Genomic DNA, 15,029 nt, shown 5'->3' on the forward strand with positions numbered 1-15,029 from the left:
GTTGCCTAGGCTAGCCCTAAATTTGTGATCTTCCCAAGTTGCTAGATTATAGGCATGAGGTACACCTGGCACCCCGGCATACGTTGTAGTTGTACGTCACTTTGGTTTATCTGTAGTATCTCCTTTTCCCATAGTAGTATGTATGTATGTACGTATGTGTGTGTGCATATGTGTGGATGCATGCATGCATGCATGCATACATACATAGTCTGTATATAACTTGCCACACTCATCATCTACCAATTCAAGTAACAGAAGCTTTATCTCCCAGCGCTGCCCTTTAAATGTCACTGTCGACGGCTGTGTCTATACAGGCAAGAGCTGAGAGCCAGAGTTTTGCATTAAGTATGCTTCTGTTCCTGTGTCTGACCTCCCTGTGTGCCCGGAGAGCCAAGGCCTCTGTCTGGCTAACTTTCTCACCACCTATTTGAGGACAGTTTCCAGTGACAGAGTCTCTCCATTTTCTTCCACCCACCCCATACCCCAGGTTCTCGCTCACTCCTGAAGAATACCGACTGTTTTCACTGAGGTAGGATTCTGGCTTGTCAACTCGTTCCTCTCCCTCCCCACCACATGATCTCTTTTGGGGTGGGGCTCACCTTAGTCCAGAAATGGACTGGAAACTCACGACATAGCCCAGAGTAGCCTCGAATGGTGGCGGCACGCCTCCTGCCTCAGCTCTCTAAGGTGTAGGATTATGAGACAAGCTGTGCCACCAGGTCCGTGTCGTTTGGCCTTCTCTGTTTGAAGGTTTGTTCATGGATTCGGGCGTTTGTCTGTTTAGTAATGATTGCCCTTTTTGAAACGGTCCCAGCAGATAATCTGGCTGGCTTGCACCTCTGCCCAAGCTGCTCTCAATTCATGACCCTCCTAAAAGCTGACTAGAGACGGGTGCCGCACCACAGGCTTGAGGAGCCTTGCTCCTTCAGGGATCTGGACTCGTCAGTCTTACCTAAACCTGTGCAAGCGGTCGCTGTTTACCACTGCTCCGAGAGAAGGAGATATTACAGCCGCGTAGGGCAGAAATCCCGGTTCCTCCCTTCACCTCAGCTGTCCTGGGGGTTACAGCTGTTCTTTACTGCCTGGGGTGGGAGAGCACTCGACCGTCCCTCATGGAGAGCCTGACCTGCGCTGTTGGGGCAGCTTACGGCAGAGGTAGGCAGGCTTCCTTCCTATGGCATTCAGCTAAAACAGGGCCAAGATTAGCAGCACCTTGCCTTTTGAGGCTGCCTCTTCCCCGGTGCTGATCTAGAACGGCCTTTGCTTGGCTTTTTGAGTTAACTGCTGTTTCCCCTGTTAATCTGTCCCAGGTTTAAACTGTCCTAGAGAGGGGGAGCAGATGTCCTGCTTGCTCATGACAGCTGTCATCAGCCTCCTGTTTGGGGCACAGACATTAACTGCACTTGCTTGCTTTCGTGAATGGTCACACTTGGTAGTGCAGGGATGTTTGGCTGAGCACATGGAAACGGACCTGGGCTGTCACTGCATGCTTGGAAGGGCTTCTCACAGCAAGACCCTGCGGTGGAGCTCTGGGGACATGCGCTGTGGAAGGATTATCCTAGCCAACTGGGGTGGAGCAGTTCTCTCAGCTTAAGCCCCATGCTGTGACGAGGTGCTCAGTGGCCACCTGTGGGTGAGCCGGGCACACATCCCTTCTCAGTTCAGTCTTGAGGTCCCTGCTTCCAACACGGTTGACCGTCCCAGGGCCAGCTTGGCATCTACCTGCTGAAGGATGCTAGACAGGGGATTCCCAAACTGTCATCCAAGCCGAGCAGAGGACGCGTGTCCCTGACCTGCAGCGGTATCTGGCCTGTGTCCACGCTCAATGCCGGCGAGGAAGCTCCCAATTCAGAGACTCCAGAGCTACGACCGGTTTCTACCCTCCTTTATTAGCTGGGTCACAGCTACGTAAGAAACCGAGCTGGAAGCCCAGGGCGTGCGCGCTCTGCAGTGAGGTCAGTCTACGCCGATGCACAGATTGGTTACGTTTGGTACCACAAGGTGTTTATAATTCAAACAAAATTGGACAGACTAACAATTTTTATGTACAGTAAAACAAAAGGGGAATTCAAGTATCAAAATATGGAAACAGATTAAATAACATTTCTTACAGTCCAGTCCCACTGTCCGCCATGGGCAGTAACTCCCGTGACCTGCGGTGCAGGTCCAGGGACCTCACAAGCTAACTGTGAACCGTCTTGATTGCAGCCGTGTGTTCCAAGTGCTCAAAACCAAGGCTTCTCAGAACCCCCAAGTGGGCAACCTCAGAGGCAGAGTCCAAAGTACCCCGTTGGGACGCAGGGCAGCCGGCTAGCCAAGAGGCAGGCCAGGGAGCCTGTAGCCGCTGCTGTGAGGGGATTGGGCACATCTTGCCACTCCCATCAGAATGGCTCCTTCACAGTTCAGGCACAGCCTTGGTTGTCGCAAGGCATGATTCACACAAGGGCCAAAGGCAGGCCCTTCCGTTTGGCACCTGTCCTGAAAAGGAGAGACCCACCCGAGGAGGAGGAAAGGAGGAATCTCTTGAGCGTCCAGAAACCAGTCTTGAAAGAGACGCAGGGCAGACAAGCTGGGACTCTGTGGTAGAAAACCCTGAATAAGACAGCAGCGTCGAGAGGGGGAGGCGCCTGCCTGTGACCCTAGGGCAATGAGTCTGGGTGCCCATCGTAGTGTCTACAGTGTCCCCTGGGCTTGGTGCCCACCACACAGCCCGCTGAGCTCACCTCTGGCACAGGGAAGGGGTTCAACATAACTGATCCAGGAACCTAAGGGTGTCTCTGGGTTCCTGAGAGGTAGGAGCTGAGGGCTGCTTTCCAGGGCCGAGAGCGCGAGGCAGGAAGGGAAACACTACCGCCAGTGCCTAGCGGACGGCCCACAGGTCTAGTGGCGGGGGTGGAGGGAACCCCCTGCTTCCCACTCTGACCAGCCACAGGGTAAAGGCACCCAGGGCTGCTCCGTGCACAGGCCCAGAATTGCAGCTCCCAGCCGCTGTTCAAGCCTCTGGTCCTTTGGACCAGAGTGAGTACCTGCCAGGGAGGCCTGAAGCCTCCTCACGTACCCATGGGCCAGCCCCCCCCCATCTTTCTTTTTTTGCTCCCTACTCTGGGAAAGCTGGTGAGTGGCCGGGGTGGTTCCCCGACCCCAGCAGCCTGCCCCTCGCTGCTCCTTAAGCCCAGGAGGAGGACCAGCACCCAAGTGACTTTAAAAAGCAAAGCGAGCTAGCAGAAGAGTTGAAGCAACGTCAGCTTGACCTCAGGACCGACCACAGCTGGGGGGGGGGGAATAAGACTGTGACCCAACTAGCCTTCCCCACATCTGGAACAGATGTGCCCAGCCTGCCACAGAGGGCACAACAGCCAAAAAAATCAGAGCGAGTCCAGATCAAGTCCTAGTCTTAACTGACACTCCCATTAATGCCCTAAACAAAGCCACTTCTCCCTTCTGACATGGTTCCGACCCGGCAGCAGCATGGGGACAGCCGCCTCCGGCAGTGCTAACACAGACAGGCGAGTGAGTATGAAGGTGTCCCCTGCACCACGAACTGCTTGCTCGTCCCCACTGGGAACCCCATGAACGTCTACGTCATCACCTCGCTAGACAGTGAAGCTCGACTCTGCCCCAGGTTGCCCACAGGTGTGTCGTCATGGCTGTAGCCAGGCTGAGAGCCCATCCCGAAGACAGGCCTGCCCGCTCGTCCGCCTGCCCGCCTGCCCGCCTTCCTCAGTTCCTGTCTTGTATAAAGATTGGCAGCTTTACCGAGAGGCCGGAGCCAGGTGTTAGAAATGTATAAAAAGGATTACTTCTCCTATTAAAAACACATGTCCTGGACCGGCTGCTTCCTGGGCCATCCAGAGTTCCGGTCTCCTGGGTCTTCGCTGCCTCCAGGGCAGGGCACTGCAGGTTGGGGCAGGCCCAGGCCAAGCAGGTGATAGGAGGTCCCACTGCAGGGCTGGGCCTGGGTCTTCAGAGCTGCAGACGAGGCTCTCGGTGCTGGGGGCAGGAGCCTGTGCTCCCCACGTTTCTGCAGCACAGTGCGGCTCCTCAGTGGCTCAGCTTGGCAGAAGCAAACAGTAGGGGAGGAGAGAGTTAACCAAGGAGCCACATGTGGAGGACACGGAAAGGGACACAGCAGACAAAGGTCCCTGCCTCCCGAGCCCTCCGCAGCCTACAGCCCACCGCTGCTGCTGGCCCATCTGCTCAGAAAGGCACGAGGAAAGGCAGGCAGCCGGAGGGCCGGCCCTGGCGTGCGTACGGCCTGGGTGCTGACTGACACTACGCTGCCCGCACCACGGCCTCGGGAATCGCTTCTGTCTCCTGCCATCTACACTGATCTCTCCACATCAGGGCACGTGAGGCTTCTCCGAGACTCTGCTCCACCGGGCTAGCTCCTAGGCAGGTGCCGGGATGGCCGGGCGATGGCTGTCTCGGACCCCACCACCAGAGGAAGTATGAGGACGCTCCCCGACACCACAGAAGTGGCTCAGCTCTGCCCTGTCCAAGGACAGCTCCACTCGGAGGAGAAGGCGCACTTGCGTGCAGGGCACCCCTCAGTGAGCTGGATTCCGGAACCAGGCCCACAGCACAGAACGGGGCCAAGCACACACACGGGTCCCTTGGGAACCTGTAGTTCGGAGGATCACAGCCCGCGGTATCAGAGCCAGCCAATGCACAGGGGCGTGGCTGGTACCACCCTTCCCCCTGACAGAAGTCTGTCCCCGGTGAAGCCGGATCACCCACTGACCAGGAGAGAAACCAGCACCTGAGAGCAGCTGTGGGTAGGGCATCCTGGCACTGGGCAGTCACAGTGGTGGTTGGGTCAGGAAAGGTGACAACTGGTAGCTCTTGGCATCCAGCTGTGACCCGGGCGAGGACAGCAAGCTCAGAGGGAGCTCCTGTGTTTGCTGGAAGACTCTGCCTCCCTCACGGTGCCTGTCCCGAGGCTCTGGTGCCTACGAGGCCCCCGTCAAAGGCAAGTCAGCCCCCAGCTGTCCTCAGCCCAAGGGGAAGATTCACAGTGTTGGGTGGTGGAGGCAGGGGCTGCTGCCAGGAGGGCAGGTCCCAGGGAGGTGGGGCCTGGGTGGCTGCAGCTGGAAGGAGAGCTGAGAGCAGAAGACTGGGTGGCAAAGGCACAGTGGGGCGGCGGAGAGAGCAGCGTTAGAAGATAGTGGTCTCATACTTGGTGCTGAGGCTCCGCTTCGAGTCTGGCTTTGGGTCCACGATCCAGGAAACACTAGCGTGGGACGGGGCCTCTTGGTCAGAATCGGGAGGTTCCAGCTGCCAAACAAGGAGAGAGGGAGGGAGGGTCAGGACAGGACGGCTTACCTGCCCCTCTGTGAAGCTTCTGAGGGACCAGCATCCCCATGGACAACCTCAGCCGCTCTTTGGGGACCTCGCCCCACTAGATTTATGCCCCATGCCTTAGTATGGTCACAGTGGGCAGGAAGGGTCCCTCTGGCGGGGCAGAAGAGCTCAGCCTGGGGCAAGACCACAGCACTCATGCCAGACCTTCGCAGAGGACACAGGACAAAGACAAAGACACACGGAGGGCATCTCCAGGAGGAAAGGAGCATCACACAGACAGAGCATGAGGCCAGGGTATGAGACAGCTCACGGGCACTTGAGGGAGCCTGACACACAAGACAGCGAGAGGCGGAAAGACCTTGGCTCCAGGACTAACAGACGGCAGCGGTAGGTAGGAAGGACGGTGGGTGGTGCAGGTGTGACAGTGACAACAGCGAGAATCGGGGGGCACCGGCACCTGGGACGCAGAGCAAAGCAGACAGACACAGGGATGTCACTAGGTGCTTGCTGCAGCCGTGTGCAGCAGCCCCGTGATGACCATGCCCTGGATTGGGCCTGATAGGGAAGACACTGCCCTCTCCTGCCAGAGGAACCCAGGGTGGAGGGAGCTAAAGGAAGCGGCTGTTTTCCTGGGGAAGCTGCCAAGGAGCGAGAAGACACTGGATGTGCCCAGCTCCACCCGAGCCCTGGGGTGCCTTGGCGGCGGCAGGGGCACGTACTGCAGACTTCCTCATGCCGACCCGAGGCTTAGGCACCGGTTTGGAAGATTTTGTCTCAATCATCGAAGCTGCAGAGGCCGCCATGGTCCTGGATTTCTGGGCCTGGAGGGCCAGCTGATAGGCCACCTCAAATGCCTGCCCCAGGGTCAGGATGATCTCGTAGGTCAGGTTCTGGGGAGAAGCAGAGTGCCAGCTATCAGTGCAGCTTCCTGCAGACCCGCCCTCCTCACAGGGAGCAGGAAACTCAGGGTTTTTGAAAAGACAGATTTGTTTCAAAGTGGTCAGTGAGGAATTCTAGCAGAGCAGTGTTTCTTTAGGGATGATTCTGCTCCAAGCACCAGGAGAGTGCAATCCCGGCGGACTGCATCTATCAAGAGGGAGCACCCACAGCACAGCCCTGGGGACTATGCTCTCTCCGGAGTCTCTCTCTGGCTGGCTTGTGAGCTCTAACCTCTTTCCAAGGTAGAGAACCTAGCGACTGGGGATGGATAACATGCAGAATGTAACCCAAGCCCATCTGCCCATAATGTATGCAGCACGGTGCACTAGGAACATGTGTGCCCGCGTGAGCCACAGGGGGACAGCTGTTAGCTAACCCATGTGATCTTCAGCCCCAGATAGGGAAAGGAGAGGCAGAGTTTCTAGACCATGGAGCTAGCTGCCAGAGGCAAAACCGGACATCTGATGCCACAGGCCAGGGCTGAAGGACTTCTGTGTGGAGGAAGCCCCAGAGAGCTGGACATTGGTGAGTGTCCCTCACCCTGCTTGGGTGAGAAGGGGCAAGGAGGGTCGAGGCCAGAGTGTACAGCTACCAGCAGCCTGGGGATCTGGGAACAGTGGGTCAACAAGTAGCCAAGGGGAGACGGGACCTGTGCCACCCAGGAATGCATAGCTAGGCCACCAGGTAACCCCTAGGCCCAGGGTGCTTCTATGGACGTTGCTGGGCTAAGCCGCCACCGACAGCCAGAGCCTGCACCTGTCACAGGGCCACTCACCACATCCACGGTGCTGAAAACGTGGCAGTAGTGGTGGCTGGTCTGCAGGTCCTTGGTGATGTAGGCAAAGGTACAGAGGTCCTCCGGGTCCTGCGCGGCGCAGGAAATGTTCCGGATCTCATGCTCGGCGATGACATTCTGCCAGGGAAAGCGTGTTCTGGAGATCCTGCTTTCCTCAGGGCGTGCCCCACCCCTTTTTTTTAAACCGGCCTGGAACTCCAGACAGACCCCACTTTTTCCTCACTGGGACTGAGGACTGTGTCTAAGCTGGCTCACATAGGCACAGGGCCTCACCCCTGACCATGGCCAACGGGCAGCAAAATGTCTCCAGGCAGACACAAGCTCCATCTGCCCTCACGGGAGGGCGGGAGATGGCTCTCAGGAGGTGGACCGCAGGCGGTCTGTCTGTCAGTGAAGGAAACCGTAAGACCAGTACCAAGGAAGAGAGGAAGTCGGGTTCCAGGACAAGGACCTGAGCAGTGAGGGGCTGGGACTGGCAGACAGGAGGGGTGAACTCCAGCAACCCCACAGTGAGATGGGCTCCACCCACCGCTGCCCTTTGGACAGGAAGTGCTCCAAAGACTCATGGACTGAATACTTGTTCTTATGCTGGTATTTTGGAAGGTGCTGGAAAGTGTAGGAGGTGGGGCACAGGCAGAGGAAGTGGATCACTGAGAATGATCCTGGTCCCTGTCACCGTTTCCTGTCCGCCACAAGCAGGCTTCCTCTGACCTGTGCTCCCCCTCTGTGACTTAGAGGACTATAAGCCAGACCCTTTGTGCTTTGGTTCTCAGGGTGTGGTCACGGCGACCGGAAGACGTCACAGAAGTGGAGCCTCTGCGGTAGCTAACCTGACCAAGTGGTTCTCACACCTTTGTAAAGACGTCTGTGGAGGAATTCGGAAATGTGGGCTAGAGAAAGATCAGGATGCTGCCGCAGAGCTTGATGGGAAATTCTGGAGGAAGCTCAGACAGGGAGAGGCTGTCTACTGGGGACTGAGCCACTCATGGTGTACTGTGACAAGGAACTTTACACCCCGCCTGCCCCTGGACTGAGAAGCCGAGGGCGAGGATGACAGACGCCTGGACCCAGGCAGAGGAGGCAGCGGGGACACAGACATGTACGAGGGAGTATGGCTAGAGCTGCTCTAGTCGCGCTTAGAGGGAGAACTGGGAACAGTAACCAAGGGACAAAGACGTGGAAAACAAGTAGTTGGGTCACGAGAACCCGATGAAGCCGGCCCAGGGAGGACAGGGTGTCTGAAGACAGTGGGACACCATGAAGGAGAGTCAAGTGCACTGGGGGAACAGGATGATGACTCTGGAGACAGTTCTGGCACCAGGCAGAGAAGAGCCAGCTCCAGTCTGCTTGTCATGGTCACCTAGAAACGTGTGTCTCCAGGATCCATGCGTAACCATCCAAGTGCTCGAAGCCTGCCACAGCCGTGGCCCAGGAGGGCCCCGCTGCTCCTTTAGTGGGTGGCAGATCTTGGGGTCACCTTTGTGGCACTAGTCTTGCTGTTGTGAAAGAGTGAAAATGATGCGGACCGCGGAGGCCTGCACTCCGGGTTCAGAGAGAGACCTAGGGCCAGGCAGCGTGGGGGTCTGCAAGGGGAGCTGTGAGGCTGGGAAGGTGAGGGTACAGCGAGCACAGAGATGGCACCAGGGACATGGGTGCTTTCCAGGAGAGGCTGGGGGCTGGGAGCAGACAGGCAAGAACCGAAAGCAGGGCCTCCCACATCCACTGGCGCTCCCAGGACCGCACCACATGCCCAGGGGCCAGACACACTGTGGGCACTGTTCGCCTTGTTGGATTCTGGTTTGCTCTGGTCTGATCTCGCTATTTTATTTCTTCCTTTTAGAGTGAAACTGTTTATTCTGTACTAATCTTGGGAGCATGTAATTTATTTTCCGATATTGATTTATTTATAAAATAAAATATCTTTTAGGTGTATGGAAGTTTTCCCTGTATGTACGTCCATACACCACATGTGTGGTACACAGGCCAGAAGAGGGCATTAGATGTCCCTGGAAGTGGAGTCATAGGCAGGTTTCCTGCCACCACGTGAATTCTAAAAACTGAACCCAAGTCCTCGGGAGACCAGCGAGTTAACACCTGAGTTTTACAGGGGTCACAATTATCAGTTTGCTTTGAAGCTGGGCATGGTGGCTTTTAACCCCAGCACGTAGGAGGCAGAGGCAGGGAGATCTGAGTTTGAAGCCAGCCTGGTCTATACAGTGAGATCCTGGGTAAAAATGCATTTGCTTTGAATCCCAGAGGGAACTCTGAACTTGTACTTTTGTTAAGTGTGAGATTGTAAGGGCTCTGCGGATGCTTCAAGGGGGACTGCGTTTGCGTTATTAGATGGTCACGGGCCATTTGGGGCCAGCAGCAGAATACTACAATTAAGAAAGCACCCAGTGGTGGTGCTATTCTAGGACATCCCCAGAGAGTTGTTCCTGCCCTCCCTCTGCTGCTTCCTGAGCACCAGGAGGTGAACAGGCCCTGAACCACAGAGGCAAGTGTGCACGGGCTGGCCCTCCTGAACTGTTAGGTTGTTGTTTCAGCCGTCTTGTCAGTGAGAGGGGACACAGAGTCCTCAGAGCAGCGTACCTTGTTGGAGGCGTCCATGAACTTGACACCCTTGTATGTGATGGACAGGATGATGGTGGGAATCTTCTTCATGTGCTCCGTCGACTTCTGTAGAAACACGGGGTGGGCTGAGGGGTGGGGCCCAGGCGGTCATAGCGGGCGTCCCCTTGCTTGCTGTTCTGGTCAACGCCTCCCACCTACCCACAGCTCCCTTCTCGTCCTCATGCTGTGTGTGTGGCTGCTTTGTCTGCGCATGTCATGCGCCTGCCTGGCCTCCGTGGAGGCAAACAGAGGGTATGGATCCTCCGGAACTGGAGTCATGGATAGCTGTGAGCTGTCATGTGGGTGCTGAGAACCGAACCCAGGTTCTCTGCTAACCGCTGGACCATCACGCCAGCCCCCTGGGTGCTGAGAACCGAACCCAGGTCCTCTGCTAACCGCTGGACCATCACGCCCAGCCCCTGGGTGCTGAGAACTGAACCCAGGTCCTCTGCTAACCGCTGGACCATCACGCCCAGCCCCTGGGTGCTGACCAGGTCCTCTGCTAACCACTGGACCATCACGCCAGCCCCCTGGGTGCTGAGAACCGAACCCAGGTCCTCTGCTAACCGCTGGACCATCACGCCAGCCCCCTGGGTGCTGAGAACCGAACCCAGGTCCTCTGCTAACCGCTGGACCATCACGCCAGCCCCCTGGGTGCTGAGAACCGAACCCAGGTCCTCTGCTAACCGCTGGACCATCACGCCAGCCCCCTGGGTGCTGAGAACTGAACCCAGGTCCTCTGCTAACCGCTGGACCATCACGCCAGCCCCCTTACCCGCATTTTGGCACAGGCATCTTGGGTGGACTCGGTCCCGCGCAGATCCTTGATCAGCATGGAGCCCAGGTACTGTGGGGATGGGCGGAGGGTGGGCTTAGGGACACTCGTGCTGCTGTGTGGGATGGCCTGGCTAATGGGCCATCCGGCTGTTACCGGCTTTAGTTTTCGGATCTCATTCTCCTGCTCCCACAGAAAGCTCCCCCCTCCCCGATTCGTTATCCGGCTAGTGTCCCTCGCCTAGCACAGCAGAGGCTGTCCTCTGGGTCTTGGGTCCAGCCTTGCTAACAGTTCAAACAGTTCAAGGGCCCAGGTAAGAGGGGCAGGGAGGGAGCTGGCCATCTTGGGAGGGCAGGAGCAACTCACATTGGCCTCATAACCACAGGATTCGAAGATGAGCTTTTCCGGCCGGTGCTGCCAGCTTTGTACAGGGGCGTAGGGGGCAGCCAGGCTGGGCGGGCGGAGGGTCAGCTTGCTCTCGCTGGGCTCCTCCTGCAGAGCACACAGTGGGACTGACTCTCTGGCTCCAGTGGACCCGATGAGTGGGGAAGCCGTGGCCTCGGCAAGGTCAGGGCAGACTGGAGTCTGAGCAGCGCTGGGGTCGCGGGAGGTGCCCTAAGTGTGCCTAGGCCCTGAGAGGGCATCACAGCCAGGGAGAGCTTGGATGTCTGAGACAGGAGCATGTCCAGGCAGGCCGTGTGGGGAATGCATCCACGGGGACCATTCAGCTCACAGAACTTAGACTGAGGCCATGGAGCCAAGCCCTGGGCAATGGATGCCCTCTAAACAGAGCCTCGCCTAGGAGTCGGGGTGGTTAGGGTGGAGACGCAGGCTCAGGAAATGGCGTCTGCCTCTACTGTGTGTGAGAACTGAACGACTGAGCACTGTGTGAGTAAGATTCACAGCCAGCCATGCTGCGGGAAGGAGGGACCGGGGAGACACCTCGTGACCTGGAATGTGTGCAGGGTGTCAGAGCAGGGGGAGTGAGGCATCAGCTCCCCCAGAAGAGAAGGGACATGGACCACTCTGCGGTCTAGATGGCTGCTTGCAGCAAGGAGCAGAGGCAGAGCTTGGCAAGGCGGGAGGTCAGACAGGCTGGACCGGATGGATCTGAGGGTACGGCTGAGCCCATACTGTCCCGGGGAGGCACAGAGAAGCGGGGAGAGCCTAGCTCTGCCTGTAAGCTAGAGAACACATGGTGCTGGGCTGTGGGTCTGCGGGCTGGGTGGGCCAGGAGGAAAAGGAGCTGAGAGCTGCAGAGGAAGACGTTCTGGGGATGGAGATGGGTCAGAGTGGGACTGCTGTGGGGATAGGCAAGGGCCTGCAGGGCTAGACCATGCTCCAGGAGAGCCCCAGGTCTGATGGAGAGATATGGAAGTGTTACGAGGAGGCTCTTCTCAAAGCTTCTGGAGGCCCAAGGCCTCACCTTGCTCTGGGTAGAGGTAAAGACAGCAGGTGGCACTGCCTCCTGACACCAATGGCCCCTGCAGACTCTGCCCCTCCTGTTACCTGGACCCGGAAGTGTTCTGCTCGAGAGGTGGTCCCGGTGTCATGCAGGCTGTCATGCCGCCTTCTGCTTGTGTCTACCGAGGGCAGCAGCAGGTCTGCCGACCGCCCTGTACAGGAATCATTCTGGCTGAGCGGGGACGATGTCTGGGAGATTAAATCCTGGCACTGTTGGGAAAGAAACTGGTGTTGAAATTCCCAGGCTGGAGGCATCAGACTGCCAAGGGTGGCACGGAGGCAGGGCGCTAAGAGGTGAACAGCAAGGAGCAGCATACAGTGGCATCTTGGCCAAAGCCTGATGTGGACAGAGGCAGCTAGGCCTTGCCTGTTCCGAGGAAGAGCCAAACCTCCCAGGGGCCAAGAAGGTCCAGCAGCCCACCCTGCAGAAGCCTGTACAAGGCTGTGCAGTGGAGAGGAAAGAGTAGGGGCCCCTCCCACATTCACCACAAGTGAAACTATCCGCCCCATCAGCAAAGCAGAGCCCTCTCTCAGGAACAGCCTCATAGCAGCTGACTCCTCCATCAGGAAGCCGGTCTTCATGGCCCTGAGAACTGAGGTGCCTTATGTGGCTCCAGCCCTGGCCTGTCTCAGCTTCCTCACGTGTGAAAGCAGCTGCTTCCTGAGGCTGCTGCCCAGCACAGAGCTGCGGATCGGCCCATCAGTCACAGTTGAGGGGTTCCCAATCAGCAGCCCTGAGGGGCTGTCAGGGACTGGCTGGTCTGAGGAAGCCCGAGCTGACCCAGGCCTATAACTGCTGCTGCTCCAGGATTTGTAGTTCAGAGGCAGGCACTAGGGAGGGCCTACTGTCTGTCTGTCTGTCTGTCTGTCTGTCTGTCCGTCCAGGGATTCCTAGCACTGCCTCAGGCACACTGGAGTGAGCATAGGAAGGGTTTCTTCAGCAAGTAGGTAGAGAGCGGAGTCTAAGCCCTAGATATGGCCCTCGCCTGGAACTGGTTACGCTAACTTCCTTCCTAATAGTCACAGTGGTCCTTCGTCAGCAGGCACCTGAAGGATTTTGGGTACAAGCAAGAGGCCGTCACCTTTAAAAAGGGCAGAAATTACTCTCTTGCACGTGAGCCCAGCAGGCGATGGTTGTGTGCTATCCCAAGAGTCATACTGTTACCAGGACTAACACACAAAGCTCCCTGAACTCACTCTTAGCTGGGAAAACCTCGGAGGCTTCTGGGGCGGCTCCTCATAGGGCCTGTCGGCAAGCGAGGCGATAATGCGTTTGCGGTGGCCCAGCAGGTGGACCTTCAGGACCTGCAGAGGAGCAGAGGGGCGGTCAGTGGTGTGGGGACCTTCGGCCCCCTCGGCCCCAGCCTGCCCCATGCACTCACATTGACGAGCTCCAGCTCCCAGAGGTTCTTCACGGTGTCGATGGAGCTGTAGCCACTGGACAGGAAAGAGTGGATATAGTCCTGCAGCCCCAGCGAGTCCAGCCAGGAGGGCACTGAGGCGGGGCTGACCCCATCATAGCCAAGGGCCTTCACCTGTGGCGTGAGGAGGCAGGAACGGCGTCCCTGAGTCACAGAGCAGGAACCTGGGGACCAAGGGCTACCGGAGCCCTCCCTTGGCACAGCCCATCGCTATTCTGGGATGTAGGGGCTGCTGGGTGTGGGGAGGAGGGGCTCGTAGGCAAGGAAGATGGAGAGGAAGGGTGGGGATGCTGCTCCGTGAACTCCAGGAGTCACTTCCTGAGCTCTGGTGAAAGGACCAAGGGGCACGCTGGCCATGGCAGTGACAGTCAAGGGTGGAGGCTGCGGCCTCAGAGTGGTCCTCTCAGGCCTCTCTGGGGTCAAGATAAGCTAGCCTGGATTCTAACGAGTCAAGAGACTCCAAAGGGGGCTCGTGACAGGCCCCGATGGAACTAGGCTCTGTGCCAAGAGGACCCCTGAACCTCCTCAGGGGTCCAGACAAGGCACTCACTGTGCTGGAGCCTTGCTACTCTCCAAGGGCCCTGAGCCCTGCTGGGCTCTTATGAGGGAAGGCGTGGGATGAGATCTGCATGCCTCAGAGCCACACTCCTTTCCTGCTCTGGGTCTAGCCTAGCGGTCCTCGTCCTTCCTACTGCTGCGACCCTTTAATACAGTTCCTCAGATGGTGGTGACCCCAGTCCTAAAATTATTTTTGTTGCTACTTCATGACTAATTTTGCTACTGTTGTGAACTGTAATGTAAATTTCTAACATGCAGGATATCTGATATGTGACTCCTGTGACCCTAAAGGGGTCGTAACCCACAGGTTGAGAACCTCTGGTCTAGGGGGTCAAGAGGGCCAAGGCCTGGAGTAGTCACCTTGGGCAAGGAGCGTGCAGCCTGCAGCAGCTTCCGCCGGTGCTGGGGGTCACTGATGCCAATCTCCCTCAGGTCCTGGTCTTCCATCACATTAGACCCCTGAGGTAAAGAGAATGTCAGATCATTCCTACACCGAGGCCTGGCGTCCAGTCAGGTCAGCCAGCCGCCATGCCATACCAAAAGTCAGGTCAGCCAGCCGCCATGCCATACCAAATGTTTCTCCACCACGGCCACTAAGAAAAGGCAGAACACCGGACCCCTGGGTAGCAGCCAGTGGAAGCTGTCGCAAATCTGCTTATCCCCGGAGTGCATGGCGCTCTGCTCCCCGCAGATACCTCTTAGTCAGCCTGGGGGACAGATGCTGACAGGAATCAGTCAGGACAATGGGGACAGGGCTCACTGCAGGAGGGAGGGTCCACGCTAAGCTTTATTCAGCTTTCTCACTGCCTTTCCACTACCTGAACAGAGCAGCCAAAGGGTAGAGAAGCTGCAGAACCCTGTCTGACAGGGACAGAGGGGACATCGGCAGGCCACATGCCTGCTTCCCAAGTGCGTTGGCGTGAGCTATCTCACCTCGCAATCATGACAATGTTAGCATCTCTGTTAAACTTGGTCACCATTAGAATTTTCCTGAACTTATATGTGGAGTAGCAGAGCTCAGATCTGAAGCCAGCAGTGTGACTCCGCCTGTGGCCTACAAGGTGGTCTGACTGACTGACTTCACACCTGCAGCCCACGAGGCCGGCTCGCTGTAACAACCATGAGAAGCGTTTGTAGTTTTTTTGTTTGTTTTCTTTTTTGG

General features: G+C 57.3%; 1 protein-coding gene across 4 annotated transcripts in view; it reads right to left on the reverse strand.

The window, feature by feature from the left end:
- Window positions 1–4,953: 4,953 nt before the first annotated feature.
- The window catches only part of Anks1a (ankyrin repeat and sterile alpha motif domain containing 1A), a 148,657-nt gene continuing 138,581 nt past the window's right edge, over window positions 4,954–15,029 (reverse strand). For 2 of the 4 annotated variants that reach the window (XM_032888304.1, XM_032888303.1), the window contains 11 exons: window positions 14,228–14,326; window positions 13,271–13,423; window positions 13,086–13,193; window positions 11,934–12,098; window positions 10,791–10,916; window positions 10,425–10,496; window positions 9,629–9,715; window positions 7,016–7,153; window positions 6,021–6,191; window positions 5,660–5,758; window positions 4,954–5,274 (listed from right to left, as the gene is read on the reverse strand). In XM_032888304.1, coding sequence (XP_032744195.1) covers window positions 5,155–5,274; window positions 5,660–5,758; window positions 6,021–6,191; window positions 7,016–7,153; window positions 9,629–9,715; window positions 10,425–10,496; window positions 10,791–10,916; window positions 11,934–12,098; window positions 13,086–13,193; window positions 13,271–13,423; window positions 14,228–14,326 — 1,338 coding nt within the window. In that variant the 3' untranslated portion in view covers window positions 4,954–5,154. The remainder of the gene's footprint in view (window positions 5,275–5,659; window positions 5,759–6,020; window positions 6,192–7,015; window positions 7,154–9,628; window positions 9,716–10,424; window positions 10,497–10,790; window positions 10,917–11,933; window positions 12,099–13,085; window positions 13,194–13,270; window positions 13,424–14,227; window positions 14,327–15,029) is intronic. The other 2 variants (XM_032888306.1, XM_032888307.1) reach the window with 1 other exon arrangement.

This window comes from Rattus rattus, chromosome 18 (genome assembly GCF_011064425.1).
Source record: "Rattus rattus isolate New Zealand chromosome 18, Rrattus_CSIRO_v1, whole genome shotgun sequence".
NCBI lineage: Eukaryota > Metazoa > Chordata > Mammalia > Rodentia > Muridae > Rattus > Rattus rattus.